This window comes from Girardinichthys multiradiatus, chromosome 15 (assembly GCF_021462225.1).
Source record: "Girardinichthys multiradiatus isolate DD_20200921_A chromosome 15, DD_fGirMul_XY1, whole genome shotgun sequence".
In the NCBI taxonomy this organism is placed as follows: domain Eukaryota; kingdom Metazoa; phylum Chordata; class Actinopteri; order Cyprinodontiformes; family Goodeidae; genus Girardinichthys; species Girardinichthys multiradiatus.
In genome coordinates, this window is record NC_061808.1 from 23033885 (window position 1) to 23051083 (window position 17199).

The following is a 17199-nucleotide window of genomic DNA, read 5'->3' on the forward strand; positions in this document are numbered from 1 at the left end:
GTGCATACTAAGCAAATAACTAAACAAATAAATAATTTGTCCCATACCAGCCCCAAGCAAACCCTCTGTGTCAATGACTACAACTCTATGGATAGGGTCCAAAGCTGCCCAAACACCCACGGTGCAAGACTCTTGTGTGGGGGAGGTCTTAAACACTTCTCTTCCAAGAAAGAAGGTGTGGTCCAGGGTGTAAGATTTGCCCTCCCCAGTGTTGCCAAAGATGGAGACCACCTTGAGAAGCTCATCTGGAGTGCAGCCCAGTCTGCTGACAAAATCCTCCTCATTCCTCACCTGAGAATCCACATAACACCACATCAATTATTAGATCACATAAATAGTGAGCTGCTGTTAAAAGCTTAATACATTTTTATGGCTGTTACCTGCATATGCTCCCTCTCATCAACCAACAGGAAGCTGCACACCTTCTCCAGCTTCGACTTGAGGATCACCATCTCCGTCTCCCCGTCAGTCAAGCTGCTCTCCTGAAGAGCCTTGGCGGGGGGATAACGCGTGAGAGGGTGCTTCCTCTTGTTTACTCCGCCATGAGTGCGCTTCTGGCAGTCCAAACACAGGTTGATCTTACAGCCCTGGCAGCGCACCACCGCTCTGAGTCTGACAGTGCAGCTGTTGTCACCTTTACAGGCGTCGCAGAAGGGAACGTGACCCGGCATGATCCGAACCCGGTCGTGATTCCTCATGCGCTCTTGGCGGTGGAGGTCGAGTTCACAGCGGGCACACTGCAAGCTGCCGCATTCATCGCATTCAAACACAGCCTCATCTGACCCTCCACAGGCGTAGCTCTCCTGGCAGACTAGGACTGTGTTCATTCCTTTATCCACTGCCGGACTTTGGCCACTCATGGTAAACCTGAAAGGTCAGATTGTTACCCCTGGAGTTGTTAAACTGGGAAGTTATCTTATTCAAGTTTAAAAAAACCAAGTTATCTGAAGCGAAACAGAAAAGGATATATACAGTACCCAACAAGAATATTAATACATAATTATAAAGTGAAAGAAAATTATACATGGTTTTCAATTCACCAATAAAAAAAAATTCTGGAATGTGTGAACTCCATCTGTATTTACCCCTTTGACTCTGATAGCCCTAAATAAAATGCAATGCAACCCAGTGCCCTTAAAATTCCATTTATCAGTTACGAGTTAACCCAGGAGTTTAAGCTAGCTTGTTAACTAATGTTCTGGAGGAACATAAGTTACCAAACTAGATCATGAAGATCACAGAATAATCAGTGATAAAGTTGTTTAAAGCTGGATTAAGTTCTAGAACAATATCCCAAGCTTTGAACATCTCACGCAGCAACGTTCAGTCATTAATCTGAGAAGAAGCTCATGGTAACTCTGGAGGAGCTGCAGAGATCCAATCTGTTGACAGGACAATTATTAGTTGTTCACTCCACACATCTGTCCTTGATGGGAGAGGGGCAAGAAGAACGCCATATTTAAAGAGAAGTCCTGTTTAAAGTCGGGCCCACATGCAGAACTCTATGTGTGGCAGAAAATACTGCACATAAAACTGAACACACAATCTACACTGTGAAACATGGTGGTGGCAGCATCCAACTGTGGGGAAGCTTTTCCAAAGGGAACAGGAATTTGGTCAGAGGAAGATGGATGAAGCTAAACTGATGTTCACAGATGCTCTCTGTTAATCTGAATGAGCTTTAGCTATTTTGCAAGTAGGAATGTGAATACATTGAAATCTCTGGATGTGCAAAGCTAATAATGGTATTTAGAGGACCTTTAGAAGAAACGATGAGAAGGTGTTATGTAACGTTTAGCTCTGAACAATTTGTAACAATTGTCAAAAAGTCCCATATACAATAAAACCCATTTCTATTTACCTCTTATTATTAATAAATATAACTCAGTCTCAAGCAAAACAATGCTAGGAAACATTTTCCAAGGCTATTAGATACATGTTTGTATGATGGCATAAAACTACGTTAGGTAACATTTGGGTGCGCGGTAACTCACCAGATGGTGCTAAGTTTCAAGTCAGAGTCCTCTAACTCAATAATGAACAGCCGTTAGCTAACAGCAGCTACTACACAAAGAAACAACTCACTTCTGGGGAGACAAACACGGCTAATTTCAGTCCACTGACCAAAAAAGTTCTCACCGACCCGTTGGACGGTTGTCAGGCTAAAGACGCTGTCTGGACTCGGTCTAAAACTGCACCCGTAGGACCATCCTGCCGACTGCCACATATAGCTACCGTCGGCGGAGCTAAGCTATGTTTCATCAGCAGCGCCTGGTTAGATGTTGTTGCAGCTGATCGGCTTGTTTTTACACAGGGGTCAAGAGTCAAGGAAGGCAGTGGGTGATGGGTATTGGAGTTGTTTATTTCTTTAATTTACGACCTCAGCCGTTACCCAGGAACAACTAACAGTATTTTAATTGACTGTTAATTTAAAACCATTTAATTACTGCTTAAATTGCATTAATAGTTTGGAAAAAATGAATTAAGAACTTTGTGAAAATGCTGCTTGAACATTTCACACCGCCCATAATGCTTTGCTCCTCACAGATGCTGTACGGTTAGTTTGTTTTATATACCGGCGTACACCGAAACACACAGTGACGTGGAATAGAATAGAATAGAATAGAATAGAATAGAATAGAATAGAATAGCTGCAAAGTGACAGGTAGATAAAACACACACCTTTAAGTATATACAGGGGTGCAAAAATTTCAATAAGGAATCCTAAATTTAACAAGTGATGTAAATTTAGCCTGTTCTATTTGAATTATCTTTGTATTTGTATAAAAACTGTGTATCTACAAGAATATAAACTTATTTGTTGTGTAAAAAATAGTACAGGTACACTAATAACTTAGTTTAAAAATATTTCCATATACCATGTTCTATGTCTTTAATAATAATAATAATTATTATTATTATCATTATCCATGACATCTAAAAAAATAGGGCTTTACAGTATTGTTGTATCTAAAAATAAATTACCTATATTATTTAGTAGCTTTATATATCTTCAGAGGTCTATTAAGATATGTTAATTGCATTTTAAGCACACCGTTTTGTATTGCTTGTTCTATCTCATTTTGGTTGTTTATTTTTGTTCCAGTTATCACTAATTAATAGTACTTAAAGCAGAGTATAATATTGTGCATAAAAACAATTAATCATGATTAGTTTAACGTAAAGTTCAGCGTTTGTTTAAAAACCTCAGACAAACAGCCACTCACAATATGGCGGAAACCTGACGCGTCCTTTCTTGCAACGAAGCCATGTCTGCTTTTTGTCTCTCCAGCATGTGTCTGGGAATGTATACTTGGTCAAAATTATGCGATGATAATAATGCGATGATGATTTTTATTTTATTTTATCCAGTTTCCCTGATAAATCACAGTGCTGGATGTTATGATCGCTTTAGTTGAAGCTCTAGCTGTATTCTAGACGCTCTGGTGTAAAAAACATTGCAGCCAGAGTTGAGATTGATTTTGGCACCAACATCTCAGCACTTGTCTTTGGAATATTTGTTTTATATATAATATTTCGTCTATTTCTTTCATGTTTTAACGGGAGCCACTGTTATCCTTCGGTGAGCTCTTTATTTCCCCCGTCGTTAGGCTTTCATTACCTTTTGTTAGCATAGCCTGTTGTTAACTTTAGCTCCAAGCGCAAAGCAGACGTTAGCTCGCTGCTAACTTTAGCTCTGATAAATCACTCAATGCCCGCTTTTCTTCATCGCTCACTCTGTATTGGTTCTATCCGCAATGGAAGACGAAGCCTTCTCTGACATTAGCGGCAAACCGATATCCCTGGACTGCCAGACTCACTCCAGCTTCTGCAGGGAGTTCACTGTTAGCTCCCCCAAGATGTCCATCGGTAAAGTGATGGTGTACACTTGCTCTGTGTGGCTCTTGGCTTATGCCGTGTTCTTCTTCACGCAGGTAAGACGATGCGTCTCAATTATCACTAAATAATGACCAGGTCACAATCACAAGGCCTTTTATTTTTTATTCTAAACCAAATGTGAGATCGTATTTCCACAATGTCCATATGTCTGTTAAGGTAAAAGGTGTCCTAAAGTTTAAAAGTTGCGTCATTTCATTGATCTGATTTTCCTCCATCCATCCATGAAGTTATTCTATTTGTTTGTTTGTCCTCCGTCTCTCTACTGCTCCTTCCATTGATAAATTCATCTACCCATTTATCAGTTTAATCCATTCATCTATTAGTCATCTATCAATCTATTCATCCACCTATTCATTCATACATAAATGCACACCTCTTTATCTATCCATCAGTCCATTCAATCTTCCATAACTTGGAGATAGTATTAAATACTGAGTTGAGATGTATGCCTATTTTCTTCTTTCCTCTCTTTCTCATCTGTTCTTCCATCACTGTGTGACCTTTAGCCTTTCGGGCATTGTCATTTGTGTTCGGTGTGAGCCTCTGCTGTTGTGAGACTGAACTGGCCAAATATTACAATTAGCATGTAAAATGTAAATTCATAACACTTGGAGTATATTAGCCAACAGTTATTGCACTCCAAACAATCCTTTGCAAAATGAATATTGCCAACACTGACATTGTGATGATGATACATATTCGCGATATATTGTCCAGCCTTTGCCACTCAAAGCGCTTATACTCCAGAGCTACAGTACAGACCAAAAGTTTGGACACAACCTTCTCATTCAAAGAGTTTTCTTTATTTTCATGACTATGAATATTGTAACTTCACACTGAAGGCATCAAAACTATGAATTAACACATATGTAAGTTTAAATATTGAGAATAACCCATATTGCTATTATTTTACTGCCTTCATGACCTGCATGTCATTGTCTCCCCTCTACTCTAGAACACCGCAGTTCTCTCCAGCGCTATACTCGTCACCCTCGCCGGCATGATGCTTCACATCCACTTTGTGAAGGTGGACCACGAGTCTCTTCTCGTCATTGGCTCTTTGGGCATCCAGGTGTCCTCCAGCTACGCATCAGGTCGTGAGGTCACCACTTTCATCGAGATGAGCAAGATCAAAGATATTGTCATCAATGAAGCTGTTTACCTGGTGCGTGACTGCATATAGTAATAGGAAAAAAAGAAAGTACACCCTCTTTTAAGTGCGGGGTTTCATGTGTATTAGGACATAATAAATTAATATGTTCCTTTAAGCAGCTTCTAAAATTATTTAAATCTTGCCCTATAATCACAAGTTGGTGATGTTTGGTGATTGGGCTTCACCAAACATGGTGCTATAGATTATGGCCTAGTGTCTCATCTTTGTTTTATTTGAATAGCACTTTACAACAGTCATTATTGAGCCAAAGTACTTTCCATTAGTGCAAGAATAAAAGTACAAACTAGAATAAAGACACATAAAAACAAACAATTTGACATTAGTCGAAACATTGAAAAAAATATAGAAGTTTCACAGTTCTATGTGTTTAAAGCTGTTCTAAACAAATCCGTTTTAGCTTAGCTTTAAACAAAGATAAATCATTGATGGTCCTTAAAAAGGTAAAGAATTCCACAGCTTTGGACCAGCTACCGCAAATGAACCGTCACCCCGGTGTTTGGACTTTGACCCGGGAACTTCCAGGTCACAGACCGAAGAACTCTGACTGGATTATGTGCTGTATTATGTGGTTATGTGCTTGTAAAGCGTCGCATAGATAAGAGGGTGTAATATCATTAACAACTTCAAAGACAAACATTAAATGCTTAAAATCAACTCTAAAAGCTGATGAAAGCATGCATAGCCTTTTTGGTGTCCTTTTGACTCAAAAAGGGTTACACTTTGGAGCTGAAAATGTCTGGCTCTTACAACACAATCAATCCGTTTGTCGAATTTCAAACAATTGTCAAACATTACTCCCAAATTCCTCACCACAGCTTTTCAGTAAGGAACCAAAGTGCTAAGATCTGGAACACAATTTGGAAATATTTTAGCCTCAAACAAAATACATTCTGTTTTACTTTCATTCAGGTGCAGGAAAGTTTGTGAAAGCCACTCCCTAATGTCCCTAAGACCATTCAGTATAGAGTCAAATGCACTTGTGTCATTGGGACAGTTGGCAAATAGATCTGTACATCGTCTGCATAAGAATGAAACTAAGGGTGGTGTTTGGCTATGTATAAACTCAGTGGCAACATGTATAGAGAGAACAGTAAAGGTCTCTTTAAATGTTTTTCTGTGCTTTTATTTCAGCATCAGATCATCTACTACCTGTGTGTGCTGTTAAAGGAGCCGTCAGAACCCAATGAAGTATCAAGTGTTGTTACATTGTTTCAGGTGAGTTATAAATCCGGATGTCCATGCATCATAGAGAGCTTATTTTGTTTTTCCATTTCTCTAAGACTGTTATCATTAAGGTGGTGTAATTAACAGGAAAATCTCAGGATGGATGTCCCATCTTTATCTTTCAGAGCTCCAAGCCGAGGCTCAACTGCTTAGTGAAAGTTTACAGGAGCTGTCAGGAGATTCTGTCTAAGTGCCAATGACCCACAAGTCAAGTTTAACATTGTTCATGGATATTCAGTGTGTTTTCAATTTCTATTTAACGAATGAGAGCAGAGAATACTTTCTTTCCCCGGGTCATCTTGAATTATTGCAGGATTTATTTTCTTCATGAATGCATACTTGAAATCAGACAGATGTATTTTATTCATAACTAGTTGTTTAAATGTTTTACTTTGTTTTAAAGTTAGTTTAAGGACGTATTAAAAATAACCTATAAGTTACAACCATAAACAAATCTTAGAAGTGAAACATCTATATATGTGTGTGTGTGTGTGTGTGTGTGTGTGTGTGTATATATATATATAGAGAGAGAGAGAGACTAGATATGACCTGACTTGTAATTCTAATTTCTTTGTTTTGTAAGCATTTTGTGTTATTAAAAACTTATTTTGAAATCGACTTCGGTGCTTCTCTTGTTTTTCTACAGCAATGCTTTCATTCAGCAGTAGGGGGCACCAATGCCTTATAAAATTGCGAAAAGAGTTTAGGAACACCTAAGACAGGCTTCGGGTGTACGTGCAACTTATTTTAGTTTAACTTGTTACAAGAGTTGTAAGAGATATGTTTAAGACCTATTTACCTTTTTTTTTTTTTTTAAATGGCATGTTTAAAATGATGCAAACACACTGCTGGGTAGGCTTTTCTAAAATGTTAGTTTTACTTTCATTAAGAATAAATATATTTTTGTAATTAAATTTAATTAACCCTAAATCTGACAGTAATATGAATAATGTTTGGCTTACCAGTAAGTACATTTTCTCAAATTTAAATTTTTTTATATTTCAGAATAGAATATCCTTTACTGTCATTTTCACAAGTTCAATGAAACTGAAAAAAAATTATAATGTCTGTGCATGAACAATACATACTTCATGTAAAATAGAAGCAGTTTGTTTATAACAAAATAAATACCTTCTTTTTTATAATTATATTTATTTTTTATATATATCTTTATATAATTACACATCTACCTCCTCTTAGAGGAAGTTGGCCACGTTTTCTCACGTCTGCCTTCTTACTGTTAGTAAACTAGACTTGTTTGTTGAGTTATAGAGCATGACCTCAGATTATAGTTGCAGTGTGTGCAGTGATAGTTTCAGAGCCATGTTTCCTGCACAAGCCTACCTGCGAGTGGCAGGTTGCACCCTGGACGGGTATTTAGGTAGCTTCCATTAATTACAAATGTTATCTCTAGGTACTTTACAAAAAACATCCAATTTATACACAGATTCATATTCCCTTTGTAGGCAGATTTAAAGTCAGTTACTCATATTTTAATTTGATTTTTGTTGTAAAACAATACACATTTATTTGTTCCAATTGGTAAAAAGTATTCTATGTAAAGAAAAGCAGCTTATGGCAGCAATCCCTCCTCCTGAACAAGCATGTACAGCCAGTGGAGAGCTGATTGTATGAAGCTGTTGACTTTGCAGCAGTTCTTCATTCTGAGCATGCATGTGTTAACAGTGGAATGGAAAAGTCCCTTTTAACAGGAAGAACCTCCACCAGCAGCTGGCTCAGTGTTGGTGGCCATCTAGGTGTTTATTTATTTTTTATTTATTTGTTCACTTGTTATTCCTAGTTTTTTTTTATGTTTTATGTTGACATGAATTTTAAACTAGACCAAAGACGGTTTTCTCAGTTTCCATTTGATCTCTGTCATGTTGTCTTTAGATAGTAGTGAAGTTATGTTTCTCTATGCGTTTTGCTCCATTTTGGGTTCAAACTTCAGAATCGTCTGTGACCACTAAGTTTATCTGTGTGTGAACTCCTTGTTCTGATTAAAAAAAAAAAAAAAACAAGTAGGTGTGATTTTTTTTTTTTTTTCATTGAGCCAAGGATTTCCCTGATGGGAGAATAATAGTCCCTCCTGGAGGTGTGAAACTGAAGAATCAGCGAGAAGAGGAAGCCTAGGAGTTACCAGGAGTGACACCTCTGGGGATTTCTGAAAAGGCCTCGTAAAGCAGCAACTACCCCCATGTTAAGGTGAAACATTCAGCAGAGCAAAACGACTCAAGGAAAGCTTATGGTAGGGCAACAATAGTACAATAACTTCTCTTAAGTCATGTCAAGTTGGAATCCCTTTCTGTTTTAAAGCTGTGTTTAGTGAAACATTTCTTGTTCTCCAGTATCATGGTTTAGTGGGGGTGGAGGTATTGGAGACCCACTGAGAAGAGGAGTGATATTTTTACCACCTGCAGTGCACACCCATGTGCACACATTCTGCTTCACTGACATTAAAACAATACAGCACAGTCGGAGGTAGTGAGTTTGCATAAATGTGATGGGTATGCTTCATCATTTTGAATCCCTTTTCCCCCCTTTAACAGATATATCGCTGCTTTTAGGCGACTATCCTCAGAAAACAAATTATTTGGAAGACAGCTTGTAAGGAGCAAATATTCAGACTATCTGCCAATGATGTTGTGTGGACATGGAGAACCGGAAGGTCTATTTATGACATCAGTGTCTGTGACATTTCTATTGAGTACACAGAGCAGTTCTTCCAATGCAGGGGAGTTCTAGAATATGTCTTGCTGTGTGTTGCATTTTATGTTCTCAACAACAGCACAATTTTAGCATCTTTATGTACATCTGCGGTAGCCGTTTAGCAGCTAGCATGGCAAACAATCTGTTAGGACATGAACTGGACTTGTTAGTTGGAGCAGCAGCTTATCTACAGCAGCAAGAAAGTGGTTAGACAAACTCATTAGGGAAGGCCAGCTCTGTTCTAGGATGCCCTCTGAACACAGTGCATGTGGTTGGAGACAGAAGAAAACTAACATCACTGATGGACAAGGTCTCCCACCTCATGCATGAAGTTGTTGCTGAAATGGAGAACTCCTTCAGAGACAGACTGCTTCGTCCAAGGTGCACAAAGGAACATAATCACAGATCCTTCCTCCCAGCAGCTGTTAGAGTTTAAAACCATCACTGCTCCCAAAAAGCTCAGTACCTGTTTTCATCAATGTTGATATTTTGGACTCTTGTTTCCTTTTTTCTGTGAATGGTCGGTTGTTTATTTCTAAATCACTGTCATAGATGCGCTTTTTGTGGGTTTCACCCGATTATGATGCACACTTAATTTAATTTATTCCCAGTATGCCATTTTGGTAACTGGAAAGTATTTATCTTTTGTGTGATGTGGGCTTTTCCTTCATTGTACAGTTTAATTTTGATTTATGTTTTTGATTTAGCTTTTTCTTTTAAATAGTTTTTAGTCTTGTAACTTTCTTGCAGATTTTTTGTGATGTGTGAACCTGTATGCTTCCATTTGGCTTTTTGCGTTGCTACTGACACACCTGAATTTCCTCAATGGGGGACAATAAATTACATTTTTATTCTAAAAATAAAGAAAAGTTTGACAGTTAAATCTCTGTAAATCAAAGTATTGTATGTAACCCTCTTAAATATTAGACTTATAAGATGTAGGTAATAAAAATTAATCTGTCCGGTCTTGTTAACATGTAGATCCCGCTACATAACCAGATTTACAGTTGAAACCAGATATTTACAAAAACTGTCTAAAAAACATCAGACTACCAGAATAATTTGTTGTTGCTAAATGCCAGAATAATAATAGAGAGAATTGTTTAGATATGTATTAAACTTCTGTCAAATTCTTAGGTTATTACATTTTTTAAGCATTTGGAAGATTTAAACTGGCTTGGGTCAGACGTTTGGACATCTTCCTAACAGCTTCTCACAGTAGTTTGCAGGAATTTTTGACAGAACTGGTGTAACCGAGTCCACACAACGCTTTCACACAACGTTTCAGCTCTGCCCACAAATTGTCTATGTGACATGTGAGTATGGGGCTTTGTGGTAGCCACTCCAAAATACGGGTTTTGTTGTCCTTAAGCCACTTTGTAACTTAGTGGTATGCTTAGTATTAAGCTGGCTGAAATTTGGATAATGTTCTCAGGACCCCAAGTTTCCATCCATTTCCTAAAAATGTAACCATGCCCAATATGGCCAAACAGTTTGATCTCAGTTTCAACAGCCCACAGGACATACCTCCAAAAATGTGTCATATCCCTGTGAATTTTCAAACGGTAAGCTGGCCCTTTATGTAGCTTTTCAAGTAGGAGCTTTTTCTCTGAGTGGCCTTTTAAATTTAGTCCTTACAAGATTTCACTTTGAATAATGATTCCACCTTCAGCCAGTGTTCTCACAAGAATCAGCCCACAATTATCTTGCACTGGGGTTGATACCCAAACACTGTGATTTCTGGGCAACAAACCTGTGTCTTTCCTAATAATGTCCAGACATTATGAATTTTTTGTATAATTGTTGTAACAGATGAAGGTGGCACCTTCAGGCACCCGGAAATTGTATCAAAGGAACAACCAGACTTGTGACTGTCTAGGCTTTCTCAAATTGTTTAAAGGCATACTGATGTTTGCAAATGTAAATTCCGATTTTGAAGAAAGTAAAAAAAAAAAAAAAACTTCAGGCTTTCAAATATTACAAAATAACTTAAGTAATTCCAACTAGACCTAAACAAGGAACACTTTAATCTGATTTAACTTCAGTGGAAAAATGTCTCTTTGTTATTGTATACAGTGTCTGTAACGTTGTGGTCTCAACTGTGTATATGCCAGATATTGTACGCAAAATATATGAAAAATGTTAAACTATTATACAAAATCTTTTGTCTACATATCTGTGTTTTATTAGCATGATTCTCTGTGGCACCAGCAACTGCCACTGGTGGAGCTTGATCCACCAGTAGGAGTTTGTGAAAAAACAATGTGTCGAACCGACACATAGATGATAGAACTGAAGTTAAATCAGCTGAATTGGTTCTATATTGCTGGCTTTAATGTTTCAGAAAAATCTTTTTAAAATGTGTTATATGTGTTTGCATTGTTTAAATATGTGATGGTCAATGGACTGCATGAACCTAGCCACAGGCCGCCACAACCCAGAGCCCTGTTAGCACAGTTTACAGTTCACAAGTTAAAGAGACAGGGGAGGGTTGCATCTGATAGGGGCATCCAATGTAAAACTTTTCCCAAATCAAACTAGCAGATCATGGTGGTTTTTGAGTCTCAGTGAACTTTCACGCTACAACTCACAATCCAAATTTTAGACTTGGGAATATGTGGCTGCTAGATTCTCTACTAAGGACACTCCAACACAGATGATTGGCATGGCAGTAAAGGGTGGCAGCCATGGGGTGAAACAGAGCCACTGTAGAGACTCAGAAAAGTATACGCCAAAGAAAGAACTTCAACATGAACTGTGGAGGAGCTGGAATCAAACCAACAGCCCAGCAAATTCTAGGTTCCTCCTAAGCCACACCCGGCCTATGATCTACTGAAGCAACGACTATATGTCACAAACAGATATTGTCATGTAAATAAAAGGACATCCCATTAAATATTCACAAATTAATATCTGCTTTTTAATTGCAGATAAAACCCCAAACTTGGCCTTGATTTCTCATTAAACAAAATATATGGAAAAAAGGTGTTACCCTTCTCTAATAGTTGGTGCGCTCTGGTAGAAATAACTTCAGTAAGGCATTTCCTGTAGGCATCTACCAGTCTCTGACATTGGTGTGAGGAAAGTTTGCCCCTCTCCTCACGTTCGGCTGGGAAATATTTGATGGGTTTTTTGCATCTATAACCCGTACCAGTCCTAATAAAATCAAAATCACAGCAAATCTGAAATCGCAAATTTAACACCCTCAGAGTTAAAATGAACCCTTTCCCAGGGTTTATATGGGAACCACTGGCAAAGTGTTAAATTAACACTTTTTATTTAGTTAAAATTATTAACACTAGGCAGTGTTGCTTAACAAAACAAACACTTACAGTGTTAAATATTAACCCTAATCCCTAACACCTGCTACACGACCGAGGACGTTTAGAAAAAACATTTAAAATTAATTGGCTACTTAACCTAAATTGTTCAAAACTATATTTTAAAGAGGAATTTAGTTTAACGTCAACCCACGATGTCTTAACATGACATGAAATAAACGCCAACGTTCGAGCAGATCTGCTTAAAGTTAGCAAAAAACGGCGATGAAAACTTGTTAAATGCCAATAAATTTGTCCCCAAATTTAGAAACGAGTCAGCGTAAACACATTTTAATAAAAGTAGCAATGGCACGATGACTAATTTGTGAAATTTTACTCACCAGTCTCTCTCATGCGCCATGTGAGTGTGAGAAAATGGCTGCTGACAAATTCCTTCACGGGGGGGTACCTGTCCAAGTACCCGGATGTTCAAAGTGTCACTCATTAGTGTTAAATACCGTCAACTCCGTGATTTGACACTAACACTCTTATGTTTCATTAGTGGAGAGTTGATACTACCAAAATCAACACCAATACATCAACACTTCACTCTGAAAAAGCCTAACACCAGCATTTTAACACTGATGAATTTGCTGTGTGTGCTTCGACACAGCCCAGGACTTTCCATCTCTTAATTTACAGTGAGTCATTTGTGGATTTACTGGTATGTTTTGGGTCACTCTGATTTTGAAGGGCCCAGCTCTGCTTCAGCTTTAATATTTTTTCAGATGGCCTCACATTTTTCTCAAACACCTTCTGATACATGGTGGTATTCATAGTGGTTATTATGATGGTGAGGTGGCCAGGTCCTAGTGAAGCAAAACATCCCCAGACCCTGATACTTTCACCTCCATGCTTCTCAGTAAGTATGAGGTTATTTCCTGGAATGCTGTATTTGATTATGTCAAATTCATTCTCTCTTCAGTCAAGATATTCTAAATTTAAAAATACACTGCTCAAAAAAATAAAGGGAACCCTCAAATAACACATCCTAGATCTGAATGAATGAAAATATTCTCATTGAATATTTTGTTCCGTACAAAGTTGAATGTGCTGAAAAGAAAATCACACAAAAATCATCAACGGAAATCTCATTTATTGACCAATGGAGGCCTGGATTTGGAGTCACACACAAAATTAAAGTGGAAAAACACATTACAGGCTGATCCAACTTTGATGTAATGTCCTTAAAACAAGTCAAAATGAGGCTCAGTATTGTGTGTGACCTCCACGTGTCTGTATGACCTCCCTACAACGCCTGTGCATGCTCCTGATGATGGATGGTCTCCTGAGGGATCTCCTCCCAGACCTGGACTAAAGCATCCACCAACTCCTGGACAGTCTGTGGTGCAACGTGACGTTGGTGGATGGAGCGAGACATGATGTCCCAGATGTTCTCAATCGGATTCAGGTCTGGGGAACGGGCGGGCCAGTCCATAGCTTCAATGTCTTCATCTTGCAGGAACTGCAGACACACTCCAGCCACATGACGTCTAGCATTGTCCTGAATTAAGAGGAACCCAGGGCCAACCGTACCAGCATATGGTCTCACAAGGGGTCTGAGGATCTCATCTTGGTACTTAATGGCAGTCCGGCTACCTCTGGCGAGCACATGGTGAAAGAAAGAAATGCCACCCCACACCATTACTGACCCACTGCCGGTCATGCTAAAGGATGTTGCAGGCAGCAGATCGCTCTCCACGGTGTCTCCAGACTCTGTCACGTCTGTCACATGTGGTCAGTGTGAACCTGCTTTCATCTGTGAAGATCACAGGGCGCCAGTGGTGAATTTGCCAATCCTGGTGTTCTCTGGCAAATCCCAAGCATCCTGCACGGTGTTGGACTGTGAGCACAACCCCCATTTGTGGACGTCGGGCCCTCATACCATCCTCATGGAGTTGGTTTCTAACCGTTTGTGCAGACACATACACATTTGTGGCCTGCTGGAGGTCATTTTGCAGGGCTCTGGCAGTGCTCCTCCTGTTCCTCCTTGCACAAAGGTGGAGGTAGCGGTCCTGCTGCTGGGTTGTTGCCCTCCTACGGCCTCCTCCATGTCTCCTGGTGCACTGGCCTGTCTCCTGGTTGCGCCTCCAGGGTCTGGACACTACGCTGACAGACACAGCAGTGTATTTGTGCAAGGAACATTATTGAAGAAGTCCTGATCTTTGCCTATGTTCATACTGTGAAACTTTATTCTGGACATTTTTTTCTTAGAGAGCAAATGTTTCTTGCTTGCTCGCCTCCCAGGAAAGTTAAACTTGTGCAGTCTTCCTGATTGTACATTCATGCACTTTCAAATTAACAGTAGCAAGTGCCTGCTGTAGGTCCCTTATTGAGTTTTTAGGGTTTTTAAAGACAGGTTTTATCAACTTGCTGCCTGCTCTCATGGTGAACTTGCTTGGACGGTCGGACCTAGGCATGTTGTCAGTTGTTTTGAATGTCCTCCACTTGTAGGCACATTTTTATACAGTGGAATATCTGATTTCAAAATCTTTTGAAACCTTTTTAAAACCCTCACCAATCGTATAAGCTGCTACAGTGTTTTTTTTGAAGACTCCCGGATAGCTCGTACAGTCTGAGTATGTATGTTCCCTTTCACTACAACAGTCAAGAGCACAACAAACAAAATGTCTCAAACAAAAGGAGACACGTCCTTCCAAAGGCTGAGTAACAATCATGCTGTGATTAATTCTAGCCATTTTTATGGGAATAATATGCAGGTATCATACTTTATCCCTCAACAGAAATTGTGTTTTTAATTACATTTTACAAAAACATTTAAAATGTCTTTTTATTATTCATTTATTTTTTTTCAGTTATGTTAAAATGTATAATAAGTATACATTTATCCATATGTGTTACTAAAAACCTTCAGGCTTTCATAAGGTGTCCTAATATTTGAAGGATTTAAGTTATTATTCCTGATGTTCCTAACTTGCGGCGTGAATGTGCGCAGAGACTTTAACAGTACTTGAATATTAAATAAATATGTTGGAAGATTTAATTGTGTTACCTTAAGAGTAAAACCTTTTTTCAGTGTTTAAAATGATTTTGACCTGCTGCTTTATTGCATGTATTGCAGCTTGGAACTAAATACAGTGGAAATATAGTGTGCACATGTTTGGCGGCTGTTATATGTTGTCATACTTTGCATTGTTAGTGTGTTGAGTTCAAGGCTGACAGGTGCAGAAGACAGAAGCGCCTCATGTTACTGTTTTAAAAAGTGTCCGTTTATCTGGTTCAAACAGGTAAGAGAAGCATGATGCCAGTTTAAATTTAAATCTTGAAAAGGGTCCATAAAGTCCCTCCCTGCCTTTCAGGCAATGTCATCTTGATCATCACGTTACTTTCTCTTTGTTAAACACCGCGTTGTTGTGGCAGTTAGAGATAAAGACCTTTCCTGTAGGATGAACATTTACATGTTTCCCTGTTTATGACTGGTACTAACACATAGGCCTTTTACCTGTACATTGCCTCACTGTTCTGCTCGAAATAAATCTGGTCACCTCAATATAAAACAAATGTTTCTTTATATTACATCCTTTCGGGGTAGTGTAGTTTAACCACCAGGAAATTTAAAAAAAGGCATAAATTGAAAATGTGTGTAACGTTTCTGACAGCATGATACAATATTCAATGTTTTGATCAATGGTAAAATACCAAAACCATTTGCTGTCCTCAGGGTAAGGTGGAGAGGATGAATCAAACACTCAAAACCAAATTGGTTAAATCTATGCACAGACCAAAACTAATTGGGTCACAGCCTTACCATTAGCCTTAATGTCAGTAAGAAGCTCTGTAAATCAGAGGCATGGTCTAACTCCACACGAACTACAGACAGGGAGACCATTTCCAGGTCCCCAAACCAGACTACCTTTCCTAAATAAATGTGAACTGTCCATGTCTCACCGGGATTATAGATCTCTCCACAGTCTTGTTGCAGCATTCTCCAAACAGGTCCCATCCCAACCGTCTGGGGACCAGAACTCCACGTCAGAAGCAGAGTGGGTCCTTCTGAAGGTTATCAAACGGAAGTGGTCTGAACCAAGGTGGACCGGTCCATTCCAGGTCACCGAGAAGACTTCACACGCGGTGAGGCTCAAAGGTAAAGGAGACACCTGGTACCATTGGAGTCAGTGCACCGCAGCCGAGAATCCGCAGAGGTCTCTCACGGAAGTCCATGAAAACTTGAGAGAGAACACGACAACAGAAGAGCCACCTCCTCACCCTACAGAAGGGGCAGAATAATCCCCTAGGGGTGAGGAGAAGTCATCATACCCATAGGTTAGTCTACACCTTGGGTTCACCAATCTGCAAAAGTATTCATACCCACATAGGGGCAGAATAATCCCCTGGTATGAATCTCAGGCTCCAGGTCAGTCTACACTTGTGAGTTGAAGACTAGGACAGCATACAGCAGAAGAGGCGGAAGTGATTGAGCTTCCCTCTCACAGGGTGGTCGTAGCTGCCCTCCCACCCAGAACAGAACTGAAATAATAAACTTTCTATTTTTCTATTTACAGGGTTTGTTTGCTCATTGTATATTCCAGGATGTGTAGTAAGTATTTTTATGAAAGTATGAGCCAAAAGGCAAAAACCCTACCCCATAGGGGTTGGATTTTGGTGGGTTCATGCATTATTTCCTTTTTTATTGTTACATTGATTTTTGGATTGTTTTGTGAACTTCCATTCCAGACATGCTTTGACAGCCGCCAAACTGAGCAAATGTTCAAACGCGCAACCAATAAGGGAAAAACAGAATGGTGTATGGATAAAATCGAGGGGGTAGAGCTCAATTATATTTGTGGGGCCACCACCACCTTTTCTTTTGACCTCTGTCTGGTAGTGAATTGCGGGAATGGCGGAGCCGGG

The 17199-nt window shown here is 39.2% G+C and overlaps 2 protein-coding genes across 7 annotated transcripts in view; one reads left to right on the forward strand and one right to left on the reverse strand.

Moving 5' to 3' along the window:
* zfyve1 (zinc finger, FYVE domain containing 1) overlaps positions 1-17199 on the reverse strand; it is a 31779-nt gene that overhangs the window by 5382 nt on the left and 9198 nt on the right. Inside the window, exons 1-3 of one of the 6 annotated variants that reach the window (XM_047387495.1) lie at positions 2144-2321; positions 381-867; positions 48-291 (exon numbers count right to left, since the gene is read on the reverse strand). In XM_047387495.1, coding sequence (XP_047243451.1) covers positions 48-291; positions 381-860 — 724 coding nt within the window. In that variant the 5' untranslated portion in view covers positions 861-867; positions 2144-2321. Of the gene's footprint in view, positions 1-47; positions 292-380; positions 868-1994; positions 2322-17199 lie in introns of those variants that run through there. The other 5 variants (XM_047387494.1, XM_047387492.1, XM_047387493.1 and 2 more) reach the window with 5 other exon arrangements.
* pigh (phosphatidylinositol glycan anchor biosynthesis, class H) lies at positions 3219-6916 on the forward strand. Its single transcript, XM_047387499.1, has 4 exons — positions 3219-3935; positions 4856-5065; positions 6206-6289; positions 6424-6916. Exons 1-4 carry the CDS (start codon positions 3759-3761, stop codon positions 6496-6498), a joined length of 546 nt encoding a protein of 181 aa, XP_047243455.1. The 5' UTR covers positions 3219-3758; the 3' UTR covers positions 6499-6916.